The 18,661-nt window shown below is 32.1% G+C and overlaps 2 protein-coding genes and 1 long non-coding RNA gene across 3 annotated transcripts; 2 read left to right on the forward strand and 1 right to left on the reverse strand.

The window, feature by feature from the left end:
- Positions 1-1,967: 1,967 nt before the first annotated feature.
- LOC133795283 (derlin-2.2) lies at positions 1,968-5,508 on the forward strand. The gene is made up of 6 exons (XM_062232738.1): positions 1,968-2,287; positions 2,587-2,686; positions 3,163-3,377; positions 3,467-3,550; positions 3,759-3,812; positions 5,040-5,508. The coding sequence occupies exons 1-6, from the start codon at positions 2,189-2,191 to the stop codon at positions 5,220-5,222; spliced, it is 735 nt and encodes a 244-aa protein (XP_062088722.1). The 5' UTR covers positions 1,968-2,188; the 3' UTR covers positions 5,223-5,508.
- A 376-nt stretch (positions 5,509-5,884) lies between these two features.
- LOC133795282 (tobamovirus multiplication protein 1) lies at positions 5,885-9,929 on the reverse strand. Its single transcript, XM_062232737.1, has 11 exons — positions 9,554-9,929; positions 8,945-9,035; positions 8,801-8,853; positions 8,247-8,339; positions 8,006-8,077; positions 7,249-7,321; positions 7,086-7,131; positions 6,937-7,000; positions 6,699-6,752; positions 6,408-6,485; positions 5,885-6,282 (listed from the first exon to the last, which is right to left on the reverse strand). The coding sequence occupies exons 1-11, from the start codon at positions 9,692-9,694 to the stop codon at positions 6,190-6,192; spliced, it is 858 nt and encodes a 285-aa protein (XP_062088721.1). The 5' UTR covers positions 9,695-9,929; the 3' UTR covers positions 5,885-6,189.
- Positions 9,930-14,576: 4,647 nt separating this feature from the next.
- Positions 14,577-17,367, forward strand: LOC133793534 (uncharacterized). Its single transcript, XR_009874865.1, has 3 exons — positions 14,577-15,000; positions 15,926-15,979; positions 17,140-17,367. It is a non-coding gene; the product is annotated as an uncharacterized LOC133793534 (long non-coding RNA).
- The last annotated feature ends 1,294 nt before the right edge of the window (positions 17,368-18,661 follow it).

Here is an 18,661-nt window from a genome sequence, read left to right on the forward strand (position 1 = left end):
TTAGCTTATTAGTTTTTTTGGTTGAAAAGGGCAAAAGTTTTCAAAAGGTTATTCTTTGTGATGTTTAGATCAATTGGATATAGGTTTAGCAGCCAAACGTTCATCAAATAAGGTTCTAACATAAATATTTATGTGTTTATTAATTATTTAAAGAAATAGAACTAGAACGTTTGCTCAAAAAATGTATCGATAGGTTTACAAAATTTATTTAGAATACAAGTACAAGAAATAAAAAACACAAGCAAACAAAACTTTTGATTTTTCTGGGTTTTTTTTTTCCAAATCTGTTTAAGTAATCAGGTACCATGACGCCTGAATCATTTTATTCATATCAGATTTTTTTAAACATCGGTGTAACTAGTTACAATAGCGATTAATTTAGATTCTTTTGTTTAGATTTGATTTTGTTTTGACACCTGACTATGCAACCAGGTACCATAGCAATTGATTATTTTTTTTAGATTTGATTTTTTTTTCAAACCTCGCTGTAATCAGCTACGATTATCAATTTAGATTTTTTAGTAATGTGGCAGTAACCGGTTACTACTATCAATTTTAACTGTCGTGGCAAGTAATCGAGTGAATTGTAACTGGTTATTGAAAGATTTGGAAGAAAAAAAAACAGATCATAATACATCCAGTAAAGAAGAAGAAGGTAACCGGTTACCCCTATTAAAATAACTGATTGATAACTAGTTACTGAGCCAAACCTAAAAAAAAACTCAGTACGACATTTCTAAACCCTTAACCCAGTGCCCGAAGAAGAAGAAGGCAGCGATGGTGAATCAGTACAGCATCAAATTTGCCAACCACCTCATTACCTCCCACTTCGGCAATCTCGTCGCAGTAAGTATTTTCTTCTAAGTCGTTATAAGATTTTATATGTTTTTTTTAGTGTGGATGTGATTTTGTTCATACATATGTGTGCAGAAGGTTTGTGAAAATCTTCTAAGAAAAGGGCCCTTAACACTCCAATCTTTAATCCGTTCCACGGAGCTGACTCCTCTACAAGTTAAAAACTCTCTCCTCATTCTCATTCAACACAACTGTGCTCAAGTTTTCTCTAGTGAACATATCGGTATTCTAATTTTAGTTTTTAGTTGTGAATTTTTCTGAGTTTTTATTAATCTTGTAATTATTGGTTTTTGTTAAGAAGACGCTATTGGTTTAGTTAATATTATTTTCAATTTTTATTAACCAATTTAGTAAAGGGAATGGTGAATCATATATAATTTTTATGTATTTATAGTGTCTTCTTATACTATTAAAGCAATGGTGTTTAGTTTGATTGAATATTGATTGCTGTGTGATTGAAATTTAGCTGAGAATAGAAACAAAAAAAAAAAGGAAAACAAAAGTAATGATTACCCCTACTAAATTTATAATTATATATATTTTTATATTATATTTGAAGAATATGTGTGTCGTTAGATTCTGTTTCATTTTTTTGTTCTGTTGGTCTTTCAAATAATTGTGCCACAAGTATGCAACTGAGTCGAAAGAAATAATAAAAATTAACACAAATAAATTAAAATTATAAAAAATAGGTACCAAAAAAAGTATAAAAGATAAAATATGGTCTACAAATAAAATTTTACAAATATATGGGAAAAAAACTCCCATAAAAATGTAAATAAAAAAAATATTCCATAAAAACTTAAAAAAAAAAACTGCCATATTTTTCAAAGTTTATAAAATATTCTCAGTAATTTCCTATAACAAAAAATTAGCTTTGTCGTAGGAACCCAAGATTAGGCCCAATGTTAACAGGCTTGTTCTCAGTGGCCCATCCAAATGTGTTGCAGTCATCTTTAAGAACAGTAGCTGGGTCTTTGCCCTTATCAATGGCCTGTCGGCCCGGCACCATATTAAGATTTGGTTGGTCCGTGAAATTCACGCGATTTTCTATTCGTCTGGTTTTGTCATTCGTAGCCTCGTGGAAACGCAGCTCAACAAAGGGCCAAAGGCAATAGAGCTCACACATACAGCTGTTTTCTTGATCATCTTTGAGATTTTATTCTTCTGAGTTCGTTCCTCCTGTTCGGCTATTTGCCTATCTTTTTACACAGTTACCTTCTTTCTCTCTCTGTATATTCCATACCCAAATCCTAAGGCTTAAAGCCCATTTGTTTCTTAGTTCCTATCCTAAGCTAACGCTTCTGCCTGATCGAAATTTGGGCGAACATCAATGGCTCAAGCAGTGGAAGAATGGTACAAGCAGATGCCCATCATCACTCGCTCCTATCTTACTGCGGCTATCGTTACAACCATTGGTTGCTCCCTCGATGTATGTTTCTTGATCGGTTTATTTTTTTTTATATACTTTTGGGATTTTTTTTTCTTTCTCTGTTCTCTAATTCTCTTGCTCAAAATGTTAATTGGGTTTTTTCGTTTTCATGTTTTTAATTTTGGATTCTACGTAGATGAAATTCTTTGTTTTCGTTGGTTTTCTATTGTTTAATATTTGATATGTAGCTACTTTTCCTAATACTTTGGAGGAAAAGGTTTAATTGGGAGTTTAGAAGGTTGATAATTGCTTCTTGGGATTAATTATAAGGATGATTTTTCTGGTGTTGAAATTTGCAGATAATCTCTCCTTACAATTTGTATCTGAATCCTAAACTTGTTGTCAAGCAGTATCAATTCTGGCGCCTCGTCACGAATTTCTTGTACTTTCGCAAAATGGGTATTTGTTTGTTCTTTAACATTTTATTATGGAAAGGCTTTTTGTTAATTGGGAATACAAATGATCCAATGTAGTAGTAGCACACCTTTGCTAGTCAATTCTATTCTACGAGCCTCAATCTTCATCACTGGAATCTTAACATATGATCTAATGGTCCAACTGGTTTGTTTTCTCTTTTCTGGCTTCCCAAACTCCGAGTTAAGTTCCTAGGTCTCTATGGCATATAGTTCGAAATTTTGTTTCATAGGCAGTAATACACAGTTTGCTTAAAATGTGCATCATTTCACCTTCTATTGAATCATTGGGGACCATATAGCTCTACATTACACAAACAAAATGGAAATTTATTTAACTCTAGTAGTGAAAGTTAGTGGAATGTGTTTCCAAAAAACACTTTTTGTAGACAAAACCATGTTGAAGTTAGTTAATTGTTAATCATTGTTATTTTTAACATAGTTATATTGTGGCATTGCCAGACTTGGATTTTATGTTCCACATGTTCTTTCTTGCTCGATACTGCAAGCTCCTCGAAGAGAACTCCTTCAGGGGAAGAACTGCCGATTTCTTTTACATGCTCTTATTCGGTGCCACTGTCTTAACTGGAATTGTTCTTGTTGGGGGAATGATACCATATCTATCAGAGTCATTCGCAAAAATTATATTCCTCAGCAACTCTCTTACATTTATGATGGTTAGTTATTCCCTTCTTTTAAAAAATAAATACATTTTCTCGCATATGGTACAGTAATTTCTGATATGATTGCATTTTCTATCTTATAGGTTTATGTGTGGAGCAAGCAAAATCCTTTTATTCATATGAGTTTCTTGGGCCTCTTTACTTTCACAGCAGCTTACTTACCATGGGTCAGTGATATTCAAAACCTTCTTATACCACCTCTTTGGAACCACCATTTAACTGAACGTGGCCTTAATCCAGCATTAATACTACTATTGTTTTTACTTTCACTTGTTTTTTTTTGGTTGATTATATGTTAATTCTCTCACGTTCTAGTTAATTATCTGTTCCATTAGACATTCATTATAACTATATGTTTCACTCTCGTTCTTGCAGGTTCTTCTTGGATTTTCTGTCCTTGTTGGAGCCAGTGCTTGGGTTGACATGTTGGTACGTACTTAAATTAGTGTGATTATCAGTATAGTATAGTGCTATTTTTGGCTTTTCCTTCGTATCTTTGGAAAATCAAAAACAAAAAATTTCATGACCATGATGCACTAAATTTATTTTTACCCAATGTTGACGCTGTGCTGTCCCTCTAGATTTTATGGTATTTGAAAAAATCCAATGAACACCCCATACCCCACATTTTAGGGCATATTCAAATATGATTTTATGTTTTCAAAAATTAAAAATTGTGGGACCTAAAAATAAAAGTTGGTTAAACATTTTTGGAAACTAATTCGAAAACAACTTCAATTCTAACGAAGGATTTTGAAAACGAAAATTTTATGTTTTTCAGTATAATCTTACTTTTAAAATTTTTTTTTTCCTTGCTAATTTTCTTTTATTTTTCTTACAGTCTTTGATTTTTTTTCTTTTGTCCTTTTTACAAGTCATTCTATTTTTAAAATTTTTATCTATATAAATTTAGTAAACTAATTAATTATAAAATCATCTAATAGTATATAATTTAATTCTAATTTACAATATATTTACTAAAAAAATTCATTTGATCAAATAAAAATTACAACAAATAAATAAAAAAAAATATTTTCACTTCAATTATTATTATACCAAAAATAAAATATATATATTACATATTTAACTTTTAGATTTTCTACCAAAAAAATTATTCAATTTTATAAAACTCAAAAATAATTAACGGACAATACATTCAATCACATTTTCATAAACATATTTTCAGACACTAAATCTAGAGACACTAAATCTAGATTCTTTTTTCAGTATCATACTTTTTCAAAATACAATTTTTAAATCACTAATCAATCACGTCCTAAAAAAATATAACTTTAATTTATAAAAAAAAATCAAATTTAATAACAATGTAATATTGTTATGAATTTAATTAATGCACTATTATGAAATTTTAATTTATCAATATAGTTAAATTTTACTTTCAGCTAAACCAATCACGTATTCAGTTTCGTATTCACTTTCTGTTATATTTTCTAATTTAATCCCAATCACAGATTCAGTTTTTTAAAACTAAAAAAACAGTTTACTGACATTGAACCAATCACATTTTCAGAAATATGTTTTCAGTCACTAAATTCAGATTTTCATTTCAGAATCCCACTTTTCTAATCGCGAACCAATCAGACTCTAATCTCCATTTTCCTGTATCTAATGTCTATCAATGTGGTTTTATTTCAGGGAATGATTGCTGGCCATGCTTACTACTTCCTCGTAGACGTTTACCCGCAAATGACTGGTCGTTTCCCATTAAAGACCCCATCCTTTATCAAAGCACTATTTGCAGATGATTCAGTGGTCGTGGCGCGGCCAGCGAATGTGAGATTTGCACCACCTCCTGCTGAGGATCTTCACCAAGACTAAAACGAAGTTGATAGTAGTATTCCAGTCCACAGCATGGGCCAATAAGAATGGTTGTTGGTCTTGTAACATAGAGAAATCTACTCCGATTTGCTAATTACCTACTTTTTTGTGCATTTTTTATAAACGAATTTTATCCATATTTGATCATAGTTTTTTTTTCAACTGACAACTGGAAGAGATGAGAAAAGAAATAGGTGTGAGAGGGTACTTTGTTTAGTTGTTGTGAATCTGTAGTAGGCTTCGCCACCCTGGCGTACTCTTAAAAGATAATATTTTCTTATTTAAATACCGTCTTAAGTCCGTACTTCACTTTACTACCTAACCGAGCGAATCATGTTCAAGAATGTGGATTATAGTAGGCTGATTTTTTTGTTTTATTTTATTTTTAGTTGGAATTGGATGGAGTGATTTTCCTTTTTATATTTAGGTTCGTTTTGCTTTACGATTTGTGATGACCATGTGAATTTTCACGTGAGATAATAATAAAATAGTGGAAACAAAGAACGCTTCAAACTAAAAAAAAAAAGTGAAAAATGAAGACATATTTACAATTGAAAGGCCTAAACAGGCTAGGTACATAATATGCATCATATCAATCGATCATAGATGTGCACAATAAAGATAACCAGTAAATAATCAAGCGTTGGAAGAAAGACTAGGCGGACAGAAAAGTCATCTGGTTTACAGGAAAATTTCATTTTGTTACACGTTCAACAATACACTGCTTACAGTCGATATAATCTATAATGGAATCAAATCAACAAATATGTCTCTCTCAAGCTGCATATAGCTGTGAATTAAACTTCTCAGAAAACTTTTCTGGCAACGCGAGTCATACCAAAATACAACACCTCATTTCTCTACCTGTCTATTGCTTCTCTTAAAAGCTTTCAACTCCCACACCAAAAAAAATGATATTAGGGGGAGCAAGAATAAGGTTCAGAACAGTAGTAGTAGATACACTTGCCTACTGGATTGAGTGATACTGGGCCGACACTCTCTTTGGGGGCAATTTACGCAAGATGAAAAGGACAAAAGCTGAAGGGAAGATCTCAACCAGCTGTTATTGGTGCAATAGACAATCCAAAGTTCAATCAGGACAAAAGAACTTGAATATATATATATATATATATATATATATATATAGACGTAATATTCCAAGGTTACAAGGTTAGTAGAATATACCAAGTAGTAGATCAAATTCAAAACTGGATGATCCAAAACATCAAGTGAAGCATCAGCATCAAAGGCAGACAGTACAACCTGCAATTTAGAAACAAGTCAAAAAATAATAATAATTATGTAATCCTATTGTATCATTGGAAAAAGCAGCACCGCCCAAGGACGCAAACGAACTAAAGTAACATTGACAAAAAAGACATAGATGAAGAAGTTTCGTACAAATTAGCCCACGTGAGAGTGAGAGAGAAAAAAAGAGGGATTTAGTGATTAGTGCAGATAACAGTTTAATCTTACCACAAAGCATCTTATGAGGAAGCAGGTGAAACATATGGCTGTGACAAATCCGACCTGTGACATTAAGTAAGCAATAACCAAGCAGTATAAGCAAAGACTAATAAGAAATAATAGAGCACTTAAAATAAACAGAGAAAAGGGAGGAAATGGCTAGGTGTTCCCAATTAAAGAAAAAAAGAAAAAGCAAGCAACCACGGCCAGTAACATATCAGATAATCTGTAAAGGGAAGGCACAAACCTCATGAAGCTTCTTTCTTCTCCCTTTGGATTCTATGGGGAAGCGTCTTAACATAAAAAATAATCTGGAGGTGATGCACAATAAAACGTGAGAAGATGCAAAAACGCATAAAAATTAGAAATTTATGAAGGCTAATGAAGAACCCTCACCTTCCTCCATAAAGCAAGAAGCCTAATGCAGCTAAAAATGATATAACTGGATGAAGGCACATACCAACAGTAAGTACAATATTTTATTTAAAAAAAATGTAAAATCTCAGTATCAGGAATATAATTTCTGAAGCTAATTGCATAACTAGATTCAATTACTGACCTGCAATAAAAACCTTTCCCACAAATTCCACAGTACTGTTATCATTAATCCAAACGTATATCCAGATGCCCACCTGAAGTTTTCCATAGTTTAGATATGATTCTAGTGTACAAGGTAGAGGAAAGTTTCTAAACAGTGGAAGAAATTCTTTTGTTTGTGCTTGGAAATGGGATCGAAGTGTCAACAGCTCAGCTATAATTTGGAGTTAAATGCAAAAATCTTCAATCCACAAAAAAAGATACAATGATGAGCTACCACAAAGGGACATCACTGGTTGTTTTCCACACACTATTACTACATTTTGAGTAGAAAAACCAAAAAATATGTTTTTCTGTCTTCATCTACCTACAATATTTAACGAACATATACCAAGTTACCTAATAAAGCTCCTAGTAATACCATAGAAGTCTTAAATTTCCCCTAGAACCTTCATCATTGATTTTTCCTTCATTAAAGAACATGAGAATAAATCACGTCATTTAAAAGAAGAAACTAATATGAGATCAAAGAAATTAGTGAAGGAAATGGAGCCAGCTGTCCATGCAGAAAGAATTTTGGATAGCATGGCAAACTTGTATTATAACCTTGTACATAACAGATTTTCAAATACCATTTAAAAACATGCTAAAGACAAAAGAAGAGCATAATTTTAATGAAAAATAAACTGTCCAGGATAAAAAAGAACCAACTAGCTAATAAATTAATTTAAAATTATGCGTTGTAAGAGAGTCTCTTAAGCATAAGAGACGGAACGAACCTGTATAACATACATCACACAATTGATTGCAATGTAACAAATCCTGAGCTTATCTGTTGGTAAACTTCTTGCCTGTTCATTGGTTGCAATACAAAAGGAAATTATCAACATTAGTAACAAATCACCACCACTCAATAATTAAAATCAACATGACTCTGGCTTCACACATGCCACAATTACAATCAACCCCTTCACTATTAGTCCTCATGTAAGGAATAAAGAACTTAGAACATGTACTTACCTGGTGATATATCTCTGCCCAAAACAAGACAAGAAGTGTGTAAGTAGTGAAGAAGAGCAGTCCCGGAAGATCCAATATTACCAACGTTAGCACCTGATTTAAGACACAGCTTCGCTACTTAGTATACAAGATTCACTACGAAAGTAATTTTGATCAATTTACTAATCCAATTAGGTTAGACACCAAAGTAGCAGAACACATGTCTTAGGTTACTTTAAAACATAACAAACCAATATAAATAAATACTTTATAGCAATCAAGATTGTTAATGATGCTAGAGCAAAATACAGAAGCAAAAATCTTATGGAATTTATTGCAATTTGTGTAAACATTTTCTGATGCATGTAGAAAAATTAATTTGGTGATGAACGCCAACCTAAATATATTTTAATTATAGTTACTCATAAGCAAACATATGATAAAATACAGTAAAGAGAACATTTTTATACTGCAACGCCCATCTTTTCTCAAATGTAAAGTAAAGTAAAGAAAAGAGAGTGATTTATTATGTGAGCAAAAGCAACTAATCATTTCTACAGAATGAAATGACTAACCTTTGGATGCAAAATAAATACTTGCTTGTGAAATCCAAACACAATTGCACGTACTGCCCCAACACCGAAAAAAAACGTAATCCAAGAATTAGATGACATATAATGAAATACTAAAAATTCTTTTAGAAAGGCTGCAATACTAACCTCCATTAACAATGAAATTCATAAGATGGAAAACCTTCTGGGTTGTCCAACCATATTCAGGCACTCTCAATTCAATCCTTATTAATTGAACCTGCACACCATAAGCGCAGATCTTCAGGCACAATTTTTTTCTTTCTTCTGAGAAAAAAATATTATAGCAACTGATATTACTAATTAATTATCCCCAATACTTACAAAGATATTGCCCAGCTAAAAATAGGAAAACGTACATTTCAAACTTTCTATAAAATTTTCTTTTTTAACTTTTGGTTTTATTAGTCCTCCAGGCTTTCGATAATGAACAAGTAACTACTCTTCATAGCTTATTAGGCTATTACAATGTCAATATCATACGAACCAGAAGCTGATGAATGCAGATTCTAAAGCACCCAAATCGCGCGCTAAAACTGGGTAATTACAGTTTAAAAGAATAAACAAGCCGAATAGTACTAAGGTGAGACTTTTTTAACCTACCATATCCACAACTGGGATCCAATTATAATATAAACATAATTATAAGCTATTACAGAGCGGGAAAGTGAACAGTCTATGGAGCTATTTTACAAACACACAAGTGAAAATTCTAGAGAGAGAGAGAGAGAGAGTAACCAGAGCAACGGTGGAAACTAGAGCATAAGCAGCGCAGAGAAAGTAGAAGATGCCGTCTTGCCACATAGCCGATTCATTGATCTCATCCCACCAATTGATAGCCTCCATAGGCGTCGTCAAGCTCAGTACCATTCCCCTCATTTTTACGGCTACAGCTTCAAAGCAGAAGCTGACCAAAATTCTAGAGAAATCGAGAAAGTACACTCACCCAAACACCTCAATCAAAGCACGACTCCTCTCTCAGAGAGACGAGAGAGAGAGAGAGAGAGTGAGTGTGTGTAGCTCTACCAGACGGTCCAGAGAGTGGAGAGAGAAAGAGAAATGATGGGCCTTTCTGGATGAGATTGGGCTTATTGTTTTCTTCGGTCATTCTCACCTAAGCTTCTACGGCCAGTGCCTTGGTTGGTGTCATTTCTCCTTTGTCATTTACGTTCACTCTCTCTCTTTTAATTATAATCCAATCACATCTTAAGTTTTTCTCAAATCTCAAAGCACGCTTCCCTCTCTTAAAAGTTAAAAGTCTAATTATAAAGAAAAATTATCCAAAGGCTTAAAGGAAGCCGACTTTTTAAAGTGACAATTAACAAAATGAATATACAAATATAATGTTACATCATTTAATTCTTTTATATTGTATGTAGTATTAAAAAATAAAAAATAATTGGGTTGAGACTTAAGATGTGTGATGAACTACGTGGTCATACTTACTCCTTGATCTTATTATTGTCACCCCCTGCAGGAGTACATACAGCCAAATATAAATTATGTATCCTATTTATTACTTAAATATAAATGTATTTATATAATAATTTTAATGCTTTTCTTAGTAAGGCGTAATTCTCCAACTACCTCCCTTGTCCCTCCCCAAATTCCCAAACCGCCTTATCTATTGGCTCGTTTGCTATTGCTACCATTGTAAGATGTATCAACTAAATTAAACAAATTCTATTCTATTCTGTTCTATTGTTGCTACTATACCAAGTAGATATAAAATAAAATGAGCAAAGAAACGAATGACAAACCATTGAAACATAATTGGGTTGGGTGGTAGTGTTGTGTGGGTGTGTTTTTCGATAGCGCTGGCGAGAGAAGATTCGATGGGGAATTCGCTTGTGGGCTTCGAATGGGGCCCACCAAGCAGATGAACCCTGCTAGAACTTTCTCCACTTGATGACGTGGCCTGGTCTTCCTGGAGGTTTTGTCTTCACGCCAGTTGCATTGTTCTTTGCTCTCTCAGTACAAAACGAATTTGTACATGCAGTAGTTTGTTGGACATAAAATATAAGATCTACTCTACTCTAATTTTTGAGAAATAATTAAAAGGGGATTTGTTTGGATTATGTGTTTTAATAAATTATTTTTAAAATTTTATATTTTGTAAAATAGTTAAAATAGAACCTTAAACTCGATTTTGGTCAATGATTTCTCAACTAAAATCACAAATAATTTACCAAACTAACAATTCAAAACAAAAATAAAATAATTATGCTTAAAAGCTGTCTTGTTGTATTCAATTTTTTCTTCATCAAAATTGAGTTTAAAGTTTTATTTTAAATATTTTATAAAATATAATGTTCAAAATGTAATTTGTCAAAACACAGAGTCTAAATAGATAATGAGATAAAATGCAATATTTAAAAAAATATAAACCCTAATTAAAATATTAATTTTTATAAAAAATAAGTAGATGATGATACAAATAAATATTATATTAATACACGTTGCTCGTATATCTGTCGTAATTTTAGATCATTTTTTTCTTTTAAAAACAGGTGACTATTATTACAAACAAAGATAGCAGCACGCTTGAAAGTTGAAACAATAACAAGATCGATGAGTGAGGATTTTGAGTTTGTTGCCACATCAGCAAGAATTATTTATTTATTTGAAGGATAATTTTTTATTTCCTTAATTGTTGGTTAAAACATTAATTGAGCTACATATTGAACATAGCTACTTAAAAACGAAAAAAAATCTGCTAACATATTATCTAGAAACTCTCGTGATGCATCACGTTCGGAATAAACATCCCAGATAACATTTTCATCTAATCCTAAAATTTAGCTAAATCATAAATAACCTTATAAAGCATGATCTTATAACATATTATCTAGAAGAAAGAAAAAGTGAGATACATTAAAAATTATATTGTTAAAGATAGTTGACGACGATCGAGGGAATTAGACCCAAATAAAGTATCAATCTTAATATGTTGTAGGTTTTTTTCTTTTTCTTTTTTCTTTTTAATTCTCAAGACAATTTGATGCAAGAAAATAGTAATGTTAGGACCCATTGGAGATTGTAGGAATAAAGTCCATTTCTTTAGATTTAAAACATCCTTGAATTGGCTTTAAAAGAGCAGCACCACTTCTCCTTTGCAATTACATTTAACATTAAACATTACTTCTCCTTTGGTTCTCTTGTCAAAAGAGGCATCTACATTTAGCCTAAGTTGTCCTTCCAAAGGGTAATTTCCAATTTGGACAAGTTATGTTGTAAAATTGCTATAGAACCCAAACTTTTAACACAAAAGAACAGAAGAAGACTATTTTTATACTACTTCAGATCAATTATTGTCCTACATTTATTTAGAGCTTCTCTATAAGAATCTTCAACTAACAAAGAGAATCATAATATATTACATATACAAACCATAACAATTTGTTAATAGTAACTCTTTACTTACAATCTTTCCACGCACAAAACAATTATGGAAACTTTCTCTTCAAAATCTTGACAGAATAACTATAATGCATGTCAAAACAATCTCGCCAAGTAGAAAACTTTATTTAACAAACATAGTACCCTTCTTTATTTTTCTCCTTCGTTCTAAAAAATGAAAACCCTTTCACTTTCACGCAAAAATCTTTCAATACAATGTAACTCTCTTATGATCCGAGTTAAAACAAAACTAAAGAAACACATATTTATACATCTATCATAAACCCATTATAATTAACAAGTAATCCAAAGTTATGTACAATCACAATTAGAATTAGAGTATGATGTCTCACATGTGAGAATATTAATCAATTAATAACAACATGTGTAACTTTACTAATCACTAATTGATTTTTAGATAGAATACTATGATTCTTGTCATGGTATCATGAGCTAATTCTCTAGCGGACCTTCGATCACCGATCCAAAGAATGAGCCAAGCCATACGAGATCCGCATAGTGCGAAAAGACACTTGAGATCCAAAAAAAAAATGCAAGCTGAAAAATAAGCCTCTTGTGATTAGATGAATCAAAATTGGCGAGAGAAAAATCGTCACTATTTTGAGGGGATATTAGAGCATAGTGTCTCATATGAAATAAATGTAAAAATATTGAAATGTAACTCCACAAATTACCAATTGGTTTTTAGATGAAGCCTATGATTCTTGCCAATCACCAACCAATTATTTTTAAGAAAATGTGCAAGAAATGGATATAATTTTTATAGGATACTATAGTATATTATAGATATAATTTCCCAACAAGGTAAATTCATGAAATTAGCTAATAATTTACATAAATCTCACACTTAACAAATTGCCAGATTTAAGGATGAACCCACTTGGAAGCATATGGGGGCTCCACTAAAAAATACTCAAAAATATTTTTTTACGAATATTAAGCCCCACAAAATACATAAAAATTAAAAAAAATTATAATTTTTATTTGAAGCAGACAATTATAATTTTCATGTTTATTAATGACAATTTACACATATAATTTTTATTCTAAGCTCCCAACAAACAAAAATTCTGAGTCTGACTTGATCTTAGTATACATAATAACATTTTTTTTTCGTTACGAAGTAATTCAACTTAAAACAGTTGTTAAGAACACTTTTAATGAATGAGCTAAAATGTCTAATTCTTTATAATATAGAGAAAAAATTGCTAAATAATCTTCTAATAAGTGATGTAAACTTATATTTTTTTATCTAGATAAATAGTATTTCTCTATATGTAGTGAAACACTATTTATGAAACTATAAATATTTTATTATTTTTTTTATAAACTTTTGTATATATATGAGTGTGATACTATTATATTTAATTATTTTATTTCTTAAAATGAATAAAATATTTTTTTAAAAATATAATATTTAAATAATGTAGAGAAAAAATAGATAAGTTGGTGTATGGTATAATATAAAAATTTGAGGTAAATTATAAAAAAATATGTTTTGGTGATGTATACACTTTCTCTATAATATTTAGCTAAAACTCATAAAAGCATATTTCATCATCTCCTTTATACATATATTTATAATAGTTATTGTAATGCCCCGAATTTCCTAATAAGTTTTAGGACCTTGATTAGGAGGCCGGGAGGGCCATAATTGATTCATTATGATATTTAATGATTATATGCATGTTTATGTGGATTATATTATTATATGATGGTGAATGCATGCATATGGGCTCATATTTTAATTGCAATGGCATTTTGGTAATTTGGCCGTTGGGGGCGTGATTGTCTAATTTCATGTATATGGGTGTATTATAATTTTACCACATCATATGTGGTTTGGTTCGAGCCATTCGACATGAGACGATTATGGGAATGCAAGTTTTCGGTCTAGTCATAAAGGGATTAAGTTCGAGGCTCGGGGTGAGTCTCGGTGTAATATCCAACATTTTCATAATACATTTATTTATTATAAATCAAAGTTTTAATACATAAAATGTACAACTTTACAAATTTAAGAAATAGTAATGGAAAAATAGTGTTTAAAATATGATTTTATGTTTTTAATGAGATTAAAGAAAGAGAAACTTGAGTAGTCAAGTATTGGACCCAAATGTCATATAATTTTAATTGGGGATTTTTATAAAATTAAGAAAGTTTGGCTAAAGGGCTTATTTGAAAAGAATTTTAGTATTTTGGGTCCAAGTGTAATTTTTAAAAATAAATAAATAAATAAATAAAATAAAAGGCTTCAGCCTTTCATTTTACCCGAGCCCCTCTCTCTCTCTCCTCAGAAACTCTCTCTCTCTCTCTCTCTCTCTCTCTCTCTCTCTCTCTCTCTCTGCGTGTTACTGTTGCCGATGACGCAGGAGTACTTTCCGGCCACCATTTTTAGCCACGCGCCGGACCGTTGGATTCAGAGGCCTCCGAACTATCGACCTACGCGGGAATCTAGAGCTCACTCGCCGATTAAATGCCTCAACCACTCGATTTAAGTTCGGCCACCCCGCGACTTCAAAGTTGCGATTCGGCCACCTCGGGCATCCGTTTGCCGATCCGTCACCACCATCGTGCTCCTCGTGTTGTGGGCTTCAAAACCCAATAACTTGTTCCTACATCTACCATAGTTGGGTGGTGGGCCCACCACGAGCCACCGCGATCCACCGTAGACCGACGGTCGAAACTTAGTGTTCGAGGTTCCGAAGTACGTTTTGAGTCTCAGAAAATCATCGTTTGACTTATTGTGGAACCCGATCATTTTGGTATAATTTCTTTAACCTATATATTGTGATTTAATTGTGATTGATTAGAGTAATTGTTATTATGTGTATTTATGGTATATAATTATATATTATTGATATATGGAATATTTTCTGTAATTTACTGGCTGTCTGGGATTATATATATTTTTTATACAGGTTTTGATTTTGGAATTGTCCACTTTATAGCCGTTGTGCTGTCTAATTTTCTAGAAAATATTAGATATTAAATCAAGTATAAAAATACATATTTAATTGATTTTATATTAATATGGAAATTATTATGATTGAGTAATTTTAATTATTATTGTTATTATTTTGTTAAGTAAATCAAGAATACAGATTCATATATATATATATATGAAAAGTATGATTTATAGTAAATCTATTATCTAACCATTATTATTGTATATTAATATTTGAATATTAAAATAATATCAAATATTAGTTTCCTACAATTATTGATATTTGTAAGACCAGTGAAGTTTGGAGAAAGTATATTTATTATATCACTGGAATTGATATTATGACTAATTAATAATAATATAAATATTTATATTTATATTATTATCATTATATTGATTATTACAACTTTATGTTAAAAATATGATTTCTTTTATAAAATGACTATTTGAATATATACATCCATATACGTATTGCTATTGAAGTATTTTGTTATTAATATCGAAATAAGTTTAATTATAGACGATAATTATTACTTTTGTTGGGATTATTATTATTATTATCATAAGAGTACATTATCTTATGAGCAAGGTTTAAAGCATGGTTTTATATGAAGAGTTATTTGCATTACGTTGATAATAATTATTATTATCATTTATATAGTTTCTGGTATTATTAATATACACTATCAATAGTGTATATTTATGATTTTGATAGAATTTAATAAATGATGTGCCTTGAATAGGATTTGATTGATTGACTCTTGGTGATGAATTTTAAAATAAGCTAAGGACCTAAGGTAAGTAAATCTCACCTTTTGTGCTTAAGTGTAAGATGCATGACTACATTGATTGTGTACATCTGATGAGTTAAGTATGGTATGATGATGATGCATATGATAAGTATGTGAAGAATGGTTATATGAACACCATAAGGGTGTTGTGTGATATGTAATTGATGAATTATGTGATATGTGAAAGATGTCTTACTTGGTTAAGAATGATATGAATTATGTGCAAGTATGTGTTCTTATGTTGATGGATATGTGGATTACTCTATGTTCATGATTTGTTATATGTTATGATATATGAAGCGTTTAAGTTTTTAGGCTGGAAACCTTAGACCTGAGCCATAGCTCTACGTTAAGGTATAACAACGCCACCAACCCAAAGCTTCATGTATTATGACTAAAGATGTTTTGAGTTATATGAGATGTGATACAATGCCTTGATTGAATACCATCAACATGAATCATGAACATGAACATTGGCATTTCAGCATCAGCATGTATGCATGGCATGTACATTTATGTGATACATTATTATGTGATATAAGACCATGCATATGAATATGAGAAAAGTTATGAAATGTCTTGAAAAGTTTTATGTAAAGTTAAACATTTTAATGACACAAGGCTTAAGCAAAGTGATAATAAGATGTTAAAAAGGGTGCCACTGTTTCGATGAAGCAATCAAGTAAGTTCAGTAAAGAAGACGGAGGTCTATTAAGGCTTATAGTGGCCGTCCACTAGTGTGGGCTAGGTCAGAGTTGACCATTCAGATATGTTTGCCATGTTCCCGTCTTTCTCCTCCATATGTGTAATAAGTATGGCAGCTATGGCAACGATGAAATGAGTGTTATGATGAGCCTAGCTGAGATGATGGCTAGCCGGAGGAGAACCCATGGGATTCATATGATATCTGTTATAAGCCCTGCAGGCATTTGCCGAATCAAACAGTGTGCACAAGTGATATTGGGCCCATAAAAATGTGAAACTAAAAGAAAGAGCATAAAAGTAAAGTTTGAAAGTGCATGAGCAATAAATGAAATGCATAAGTATATAAGTCATCATATTAGTATATGTGCACTACAAACTCATGACATTCATGTGTATGTGTATGCATGAGATTTGCTTACTGAGCGTTAGCTCATTATGTTATTTTCCAACATTTTTTCCAGGTGTGGCTTTAACTGTTGAGAAACTTGTGGAGCACGGACTCAGTAGCAATGCAATAATGGTTTAGAGTTTTCATATGGCTGCCTTAAATTTAAAGTATTCATACGTGTAATAATTTCTTCTAATAAGTTTATATAAAAGTTTTAAATTTTTCTGTATTTCTTCGTATCATTTTATTTAATTCTTTTGGTCAAGTGCCTTACATACTCGTAAACCCTAGAATTATGAGTATGTGGCAGACGTACCCTACCTTGGGTCGTTACACTCGGGGTTATTTTGATGATTAGAACATTACCGGGAATTAAAGAGTAATGAGGTATGATTTATTGGCATTTGAGAATGTTAAGATTAGCGGGAATTGGAGAGCGTTAATTATAATTAACGGTAAAGGTTGGAAATGACGGTTTTGCCCTCGGAAGCCTTTAGAGGGATTTATTTGGCCTAGGGGCATTATGGTCTAATGACCTTAAGGATTTATATCAGCTCATTTAGTTTGGAAGGCTGTGGAAAAGTGTAAAACAGAGCATCAACCTCATCTCTTTCTCTCCCTCCCGTACATGTTCTTCCCTCCATCTTCCTTTCAATTTTTGAGAGCCAACTTGAGGTATCATGCTAGGAGATCAAAGGTGGGGGCTTAGGACTTTGGTTCAATCATTGAAGGGGGTCTAAATCCAACTTGAGGTAAGGTTTCATCCAAGAACTTAAGCTATACCCTGTTTTTCTATTAAACTTTCAGTTGATAATTTTGATGTGTTAGTTGAGAATTAATGGAAGTTCTGTTTGGTTGCTTGGGTTTTGATGAGGGTGTGATGTAGATGAGGTTTGGGGGTTGAGTTTGATGTTTTGATGATGTTTGAGATTGGTTTGGAGGTTTGGTTTCAAGAGAAATCGTAAAGAAGATGAACTAGAAAGTTTCTGGTCTGTAATTGGCGCAGCAGCACTAGGCAGGGCTCAGAGCTGGGCTCTCTGACTTGGAAATAGGGCTGCAGCGACATTTATTAGGGCTGCAGCGCCACTTGATAGGGCTGCAACGCCATTTGGTAGGGCTGCATCGCTAGTCCATTTTTCAGCAAACCTATTTTAGGGCTCGGAATGATCCTTAAGGCTCGGGGTTTGGTTCCTTTGCCCCGTTTGAGTATATTAAGATTCCCGAGAGTGGGGGATTGATCCCGGGAGTGTGGTTTTAGATTGTGAACCATTTATTAATTTATTTTATTAATGGATTATAATTGGTTATGACTAGGTGGCCCTTAAAGGACTAAAAGTTGATCGTTCTCAAGGGTCGTTCTTTAAATCATTCTAGCTCGAATCTGAGGTAAGAAAACTGCACCCCATATGTGACATGCATGGCTATGATTGATGCATGTTGGATGTTTAAATGTAAACATTGATAGCATAATGCTTGGCAATCTTGCCCATTTGCATATGGTTATTATTGAGGCATGCTGGATGATTAAGTGTGATGCATGTGATGCACGAGAAACATGTGATTAGGGCATGCCATGAATGATGAATATGAGATTG

Source organism: Humulus lupulus, chromosome 8 (genome assembly GCF_963169125.1).
Source record: "Humulus lupulus chromosome 8, drHumLupu1.1, whole genome shotgun sequence".
Taxonomy (NCBI): domain Eukaryota; kingdom Viridiplantae; phylum Streptophyta; class Magnoliopsida; order Rosales; family Cannabaceae; genus Humulus; species Humulus lupulus.